Source organism: Mandrillus leucophaeus, unplaced genomic scaffold, assembly GCF_000951045.1.
Source record: "Mandrillus leucophaeus isolate KB7577 unplaced genomic scaffold, Mleu.le_1.0 Scaffold527, whole genome shotgun sequence".
NCBI classification, from domain to species: Eukaryota; Metazoa; Chordata; class Mammalia; order Primates; family Cercopithecidae; genus Mandrillus; species Mandrillus leucophaeus.
In genome coordinates this window covers 833,142-841,381 of record NW_012105664.1, presented here as the reverse complement: position 1 = coordinate 841,381, position 8,240 = coordinate 833,142, and the positions used below count along the sequence as shown (strand labels likewise).

Here is an 8,240-nt window from a genome sequence, read left to right as displayed (position 1 = left end):
TTTTTTTTGAGACGGAGTTTGTTGCCCAGCCTGTTGCCCAGGCTGGCATGAATGGCGCGATATTGGCTCACCCCAACCTCTGCCTCCTGTGTTCAAGCTATTCTCCTGCCTCAGCCTCCCAAGTAGCTGAGATTACGGGCATGCACCACCATACCCGGCTAATTTTGTATTTTTAGTAGAGACGGGTTTTCTCCATGTAGGTCAGGCTGGTGTCAAACTCCCGACCTCAGGTGATCCACCCGCCTCGGCCTCCCAAAGTGCTGGGATTACAGGCGTGAGCCACTGCACCTGGCCAGAATATAGTTTACTCTTTAAGTGTATGGTGTGTACACTTGCCAGGTCCTGTTTACAATTTGGTATCTTATTGCTACGGAGTCTATTCTGTCAGTCTTCTGATCTCTGTTTTAAGATTAATGCTGCTCAGTTGTGTGTAAACTACAAAAGGAAGGAAGTAGAACCAGGTGTGTCTGACCTCCCATCCCATCACAGCTGGGAACTGAAGTTTTTAAGGTTTTTCTGGGGTCCCCTTGGTCATGAGGGGGTTTGTTCAGTTGGTGGGGGGCATAGGATTTTATTTTTAGTTTACAGGGTTAAATGACAATCTATCACTGAGCTTCAGCCTTCCCTACAGCCTCCTGTGTTATAATTTTAGCACACCAGGCTGCTTAAGCTAAAGCATGGGGAAAGGGGAAAGGAAAGAAAAAGAAAAAGGAGTATCCCAGGGGCGCAGCCAGGGGCCCTGCTGACTGCTGGCTGCGGCCCCTCTGCAGCCTGGCCTCTGGGTGCTCCTGCCCCTTTCCCTTGGTCGCTGAGTGGCCTCCTTGCGCTTGGTCTGTCAAATGCCTTCTACAGAGAAGGCACAAGAAGTTTGCATCCTGAAGCAGCCGCTGGTCTCCAGATGGAGCCACATTCCCCTACACCTGGGGCCAGACCTCCAATAATGAACCCTGCTCAAACCTATCTGTGAAAAAATGCTTTCGTCTTGGATTTGCGTTTTTCACCTTATTCGACAATCTGGGGTTGGCTTACTCGTGTTCATTTACAGACTGGGTCCTGCGTCCTTGTGACCCACACCTCGGGGCAGAGGCCATGTGAGTCCCTTTCAAGCAGCTGCAGGTTAGTGGGGAAATTGCACAAGGCAACTAGCCAGGGTGACACCCACGGGCAGGGCGATCCAGAATCCCACGGGCAGATTTCCTGCAGGCCCCTGGGCAGGTGGCACAGATCTGAGTCCCTAGCAAAGAAAGAGGCCCTTTCTGCGGCTGGTGGTGGGATGAGGCTGGGGAGGCATCTGTACCAGCCTGGGGCGGCGTGTGCGCCAGCCTGGGGCCTTCAAATCAGGCCTCAGTGCCCAGGCAATGGGAAGAAGACGGGAGTTTTCTGATAGCTGCGTGGAGGTGAGGGGATGCTGCCAGGGGGTTGCCAGGTGGGATGGGGCTATGGGAATAGAGAGGAGAGCACAGTTCCTGAGGGACTGAGGGATCCAGCCTCAGAGTGGGAGGGGCGGGGGTGGGGGAACACTGCAGCAGGGCATGTAGACCTCCCAGGTTCTGGTGAGCAAAGTGGGTTGCCCAGGGGATGCCTTCACAGGGACAGGCCTAAGGGGAAACCAGGGAGAGATGAGTGCTTAGCCTGGAACATCTTGACCTCATACTCATAACTCAAACCCTCTGTGCCTCGATTTCCGTATTTGTGAAAAAAAGCCCCCACTCTCCAGTTTCCCCGTGAACAATGCTGAAAGGACAGACAAGCTAGCGGTGTCCCCAACACTCATGAGGCCTCACCCCACCATGTACCAAGGACAGGAACGCAAGATGTTAAACGTTTACGTCTAATTGAGCCTCCCCTATTTTACCTAACCTTGAAAGAAACTCCTTTTAAAAACACGAAGGCAGGCTGGGTGCAGTGGCTCAAGCCTGTAATCCCAGCACTTTGGGAGGCCGAGACGGGCGGATCATGAGGTCAGGAGATGGAGACCATCCTGGCTAACACAGTGAAACCCCGTCTCTACTAAAAATACAAAAAACTAGCCGGGCGTGGTGGCGGGCGCCTGTAGTCCCAGCTACTCGGGAGGCTGAGGCAGGAGAATGGTGTAAACCCGGGAGGCGGAGCTTGCAGTGAGCTGAGATCCGGCCACTGCACTCCAGCCTGGGCGGCAGAGCGAGACTCCGTCTCAAAAAAAAAATAAAAAATAAAAAATAAAAACAAAAAAAATAAAAACACGAAGGCAGGCTGGGCGCAGTGGCTCAAGCCTGTAATCCCAGCACTTTGGGAGGCCAAGACGGATGGATCATGAGGTCAGGAGTTCAAGATTAACCTGGCCAAGATGGTGAAACCCTGTCTCTACTAAAAATACAAAAAATTAGCGAGGCATGGTGGTGGGCGCCTGTAATCCCAGCTACTCAGGAAGCTGAGGCAGAGAATGGGTTGAACCCAGGAGGCAGAGGTTGCAGTGAGCCAAGATCATGCCACTGCACTCCAGCCTGGGCAACAGAGCAAAACTCTGTCTCAAAAACAAACAAACAAAAAACATGAAGGCCAGGGTGGGCTGGGTGGAGAGTCCTCCTGAAACAGTGTTACTGAGAGAGTTGGAAGGGGCCAAACCCCCCTGTTGGTTTAGGGATGCCAGCCCAGCCCTTCCTGCCCTGCTGTGTGGCTCCAGACCCAGCGCTCCTGCTGTCTCCAGGTGAGTGGCAGGTTCATGCCTGACCCAGGCAACCCCACGTTCCCCTGAGAGCTGGGTGACTTCGGGAACAAGAAGTGTGCTGCTGAAGCATCCTTAACCTTTCCCCAATGCCTTTCCTGTATCACGTTCTAGGTTGCTTCTGGCTAATTCTTCACAGCACAGAGCCTGGCTCACTGGCTTGGCGTGTGTTCCCCTACATCACCCACAACATCAGACCCCTGTTCTTCCTCAGGGTGGGGTAAAGGAGACTCCGGGTCCCAAAGATCCTGTATGGTGCCTCGCCCTGAGGACCAGCCGGTGTGTGACAGACTGCCCTCTGTCAAGGCATCCCACAAGGGAGGAGACAAACTCGTTCCCATCAGTGACAGAAGCACCGGAGCAAGCACTGGAAACTTCCTATTGCAGACACCAGGACCTGGGCCTTCCCCGCACAAGCCTGGCCCTGTGCACACCCCAGAACCTGAGGGGCTGGGCCTGGGGTCTGCACTGTCCCCGGCACTCAGGAGACTGGACAGGAGACTGGACAGCCCGCTCGGGACACCCCTGGAGCTGTGGGTGGCGTGGCCAGGACTCACCAGGCCTTCTGTTGTCTGTGTTCTGATGTGCTGACATCTGGACCTTTCTGACCCTAGAGGGACTGCCCCTCCCAGGGTAGCCAATTCTAGAGAGAGTAAAGGCCCAGGCTTGCCCTGCAAACTCGCCTTTCCAGCGCCCACCAATCCCCACAGAGCCCACACCCACCCCCCTTCTATGGGGCCCTCACACTCCAGGCAATATGCCCCTGCCCTCCTCACCCCAGGGCGGGTACCAGACAGGCAGGGACAGCCCCTGTGCCCCAGAACCCAATGAAATCATTCACACCAACCAATCCTCAGCCCGCTTACCCTGCCTTGCCTGTTCCTTCCTGCGGAAACCATATTACCGTCTCAGGCCCACAGTTTCCCCTTGAACCCTCTGCCTCCTGACTGACCCTGGGCTTCCCTATGGCCCCACGGTGTGGTGTGATGTGCCCCTTTCTCTTGGAAACTGAGGATGACAAACCATCTTGTCAATGGCAGTAGTCTCCTGATCCTTCCTACACCTGAGTGATAATAAAGCCTCCATTGAACACAGCCCTGGCCTCGTCTCCGTGAAGCCGGCTCCCAGTGGTCCAGGCACCGGGCTTCCCTTCACCTGCCCAGCCTGCCTCCTGATGGTACCCGTGTCAGCCAGCAACGTCCCCATGCAGGCGCCAGCAAGCCTGACCCGCAAAACGCTCCCATGACCTGGTCACTTGGCAGCTTACCCATGCTGTGCCCCATACCCACAGTTTCTCTTAGCCTGAGGCCATCTGCCGCCTCTCCATCTCCCCAAGACCCCAGCACCGAACCAAGAGCCCCATAAATGCTAATGAGAACGCAAACAAACTCCCTCAATGCAGCCCCAGCGTGTTGTGGGAACTGTCTGCTCTGGTCTCCACACTGCACTGCGGGCCTCACAGGTCCTGCCCCACCGTGTCCTGAAGAGCACAGAGCACTCAGCCTGTGCCACACCCCATGGATGACCCCGGCCAGGTACCATGCTCTCTGTGCCTCAGTTTCCCATTGAGGAAAACAGTTTCCCCACTCACACTGTCTCCTCCCAGGAGTTTTATAAAGTCGGCAGTGAGCACTGCGCAAAGGGCAGCTTTGGCAGCACCACTGGCAGGACTGACCATCATACCTTCCCAGGGTCGGGAGGTGCCCACTGTGCAGTTGTGGAAACTGAGGCTCAGGACTGAGGTCACTGCTCAAGGTGTCAGGTAGGCTTGGCCTGACCTGCGTGGATTCTTCCCACAGGATTTTCTCGGGCACACTGCATCCCAGGACCTCCCCTTGCACACGGCACGAGCCTATGTGCCACATTCCTGGAAACAAGGTGTGGCGTGACGCCCACTAAAAATCTCAAAACCCTCCCGAGGAAAGGCCTGCAGCCTGCAGCGGGGACAGAGAAGGGGAAGCCTACCTGGGCCAGGCCGGCGTCCTCGTCAGCCTTCTGGGGGGTGTTCTCAGGGTCAGGTTCCTCACCCACGTCGCTGTCGGCCTCCTCCTGGGGGGTGACCTTCGGGACCTGGCTGTCCAGGGTCATCTCTGGGTGTGCCCCCAGCACAGTGGGGCTTGGGCCAGCCTCCAAGCCCTCCTCGCAGGGGAAGTTCTCTCCAGCCACACTGGAGGATGGACTGTCGATCCCGCTGTCCCGGTTGGGGATCTTTAAGCTACCACTCTGCTCTCCCGTGGGGCCCGTGTCTAGAGAGCCGTCCCCTGCTGCAGCTGGGCTGCCAGGATCCCCACAGTGGGCCCTGGGCCCGATGGGGAGCACTTGGAGCTTCCCCAGGGAGGAACTGCCAGGTCCAGTATCTGGCACCCCTAGGGCAGCAATGGGTCCTGGAGGGGTTGAGGACCCCCTGCCTGACTCCATCCTTAAAGCTTAGGTCACTGGGCTCAGGTGGAGGCTGGCCAGGGGTTTCCTGTAGGGGAGAAACAAGACAGAGTCAGTGCTAGCCAGGCATGGACCAGCCCCCTCAGGTGCAAACCCCAAATGCAGCCCCCAGGCAGTACCCTCTACCCCCCACCCAAAGCCTCGAGCAGGTGGGCTGGGGGCTGTGTGTGAAGTGTGAATACCCTGGTCAGCTTCAGTTGGGTCTTGTACAGACAGGCTTTTAGAGAACAGAAAGTAGAAAATGTTTTCTTTTAAAATTAAGTTTCTTCTGCATAAAAAAAAAGTAACCCTGTGGTGTGAAGCTATCTGCTGTTCAATAAATTCAAATAGATGCTCAAGGTAGTGACCATAACCAACAGGAACACAGTGGCTTCTGTTTATAGCGCATCCGTGGTGCTTTTCAATCCTCTGATACTCCCAGGATGTGAGGCCAGTGTCCTCCTCCTCCTCCTCCCCACCACTGCCTGCTGGACAGGTCAGAAAACAGCCCCCAGGGGTCCAAGGTCCCAGCTGTCTCTACTATCTCCCTCCGGGGAGGGCTGGGGCAGGAGGTGGGTCTCACCAGAGGATGTGGACCAAGGTCTTTGCCCCAAAACTCTTCCTCCCTCCTATGCACTGGAGCCACCTCCCACTGGCCCACCACACCTCTCATGGACCAAATTCAAGTGTCAATTCTAAGTGCACAGAGAATTCACCGGGCGCCTCTGAGGAGAAGCAAAAGTGAGATGGGCCTAGAGGGAGACTGTCATCCCTCAAAATCATCCTCTTGAACCCAAGACGCAGCTGTCGAGGAGCCTAGGGGCTGCAAGCAGCGGTCACTTATCCCCGTACCTGATGCCACCAGCCTCTCCGAGGAGGGTGCTGAGGGTTGGCAGGCACAGGCGCCTGGCTCCGCGCTGGGGTCTGGGATTGGCCGGCAGAGGCTCGCACACAGTAGATGGTTTCCTTGAAAATCTTTTCCTTGCCCAGCAGGTTCAAAGTAGAGCCATTTAGGAGGTACTGAAAAGACATTAGAAGAGAAAGAAAACCACGTTCTCCAACTGGCATTTGGAGCAGCCAGAGGCCCGGCTCTAGGGGGGTGTGGAGGAGGGAAGCTCTATGCCACTGACCAGCAGAGTGGATCCCAGGACTGGGGCATGGCAGTCTGCACAGCCATATCCTCAGCCCCCAGGCTGGCACACAACACCTCCAAAAGGGTGGCGCCTGCACCAGCAGCCATTCACTGTGGGGTGGGCAGTGTCTTGCTCAGCTAGAAACTCTGGGGTCAGGGCTGAGCTTGTCCCTGGCCATGTAGCATCCTGCGGCCCAGGGGAAGGGTCACCTTGAAGGTGCAGGCACTGTCCAGTGTGAGGCGAGCCGGTGGGCATCGCCAGGCCCCTCCCCAGCCCACACCTCACACCCTCCCCCAGGCACACACAGAGAGGCTCCCTCAAACACTCACACCGATGGGCTGGTTCACACTCACACACGCACACTCACACTCACACTCACACTTAGATATTCCTCTGCCAGCAGCTTTACATGCTCCTGCCTCACTTACAAAGCAGAATAAAGAAGAGGCAGTGAAGAAACAGGCTTCACAAGACAGGCACACCGTGAGCCAGCCCTGGCTGCCTTGAGCAGGCAGGTGTGCCTCTGGGCAGGGTGTGACGCAGGCCTGGGCTCTGGCAGCGTCCCAGTGGCTGTGGATGCCAACCAGCTCCACGGTGGAGCACCTCCACCCCGCACAGGCTCCTGAGTGCTCGCTCTCTTGGGGCAAAACCACTTTTGAGTGGATGTTTCTTTAAATGACTCCAGAATCACTCAGGTGGGCATTTATGATTGGCTACTGCCGCATTCCTAACGAATTCAATGGGGGGCAATATTAAGATTTCTGAACAGAAAATACATGTTTTGCCGCATTCTTCTCATAGCACAAGAGATAAACTCAGGTTTCCAGAGGTCAAACGTGGCACAGCAATAGAAATACACTGGATGGAATGTGAGCTGCGCTCAGCCTCAGTGTGTTCAAAGGTAGCTGTCTGGCAAGACAGAGCCTGGTTCAACCCCATCTCAGGGGAATTAGGGTTCTGGTCAGGATGGAGTAATAGAAACCAGATTTACTCTCACCTGGAACAACAACAACAAACATGGACAAAACCTACGAAAGAGGTTTGCAAGGCTCTACACAAAGCAATAAAACACCGTGGTCCCTGAGAGACGGGAATGAATGAGGTGAGCCCTCCTATTGTCCCAGCTCACTGCCCAGAGACCATTTCTGGACCATGGATCAGGGAAGGGGAGCCCTATGGGGCCCAGTGGACTCTCTGAGTTGAGAAGACAAAACTGGGAGGCCCAGAAGACTAAGGTGGCCAGAGTCCACAGCATGGAGCCCTGAAGAGGAGAGAACTGCACACAGAGAGAGAACCTGGAGATCTCAGAGGGACCCCTCGAGGACCGTTCGGCATGTGTATAGCGGGGAGAGCACATGAGGCCACAGTAAGAACTGCCTGCAAGGACCACAGGGAGCTTTCACAGGGCAGGAACACGCCTGTGCCCACCAGCCAGCCCGAAAAACCCCACAGTTCACGGGGCATTGCGTTGAATACTCAGAGGGTCTTGCTTCAGGAATGATGGATAATTAGCCCTGCAGTGATCACTGCTCTGGTCCCACCTAGCAAATATTAACAAACCTTAACAGGAAGTCCACATGTTTACACAACTGCATCCCTGAACAAAGCTAAAAAATATAGAACTACAAAAATATGTAGTGCACGGCAAGGTAAAATTCCCATAGTCTGGCATCTAATCAAAAATCACCAGGCATAGACCGGGCGCAATGACTCACACCTGTGATCCCAGAACTTTGGGAGGCCAAGGCAGATGGATCACTTGAGGTTGGGAGTTCGAGACCAGCCCGGCCAACATGGAGAAACCCCATCTCTACTAAAAATACAAAAATCAGCCAGGCATGGTAGTGCGTGCCTATAATCCCAGCTGCTCAGGAGGCTGAGGCAGGAGAATTGCTTGAATCCAGGAGGCGGATGTTGCGGTGAGCTGAGATTGTGCAACTGCACTCCAGCCTGGGCGACAGAGCAAGACTCTGTCTCAAAAAAAA

The 8,240-nt window shown here is 55.4% G+C and overlaps 1 protein-coding gene across 1 annotated transcript in view; it reads right to left on the bottom strand.

The window, feature by feature from the left end:
- The window catches only part of FGD3 (FYVE, RhoGEF and PH domain containing 3), a 92,922-nt gene that overhangs the window by 74,753 nt on the left and 9,929 nt on the right, over window positions 1-8,240 (bottom strand). Inside the window, exons 2-3 of the mRNA XM_011996874.1 lie at window positions 5,975-6,142; window positions 4,670-5,171 (exon numbers count right to left, since the gene is read on the bottom strand). Of these exons, the coding sequence (XP_011852264.1) occupies window positions 4,670-5,122 (453 nt within the window). The 5' untranslated portion in view covers window positions 5,123-5,171; window positions 5,975-6,142. The remainder of the gene's footprint in view (window positions 1-4,669; window positions 5,172-5,974; window positions 6,143-8,240) is intronic.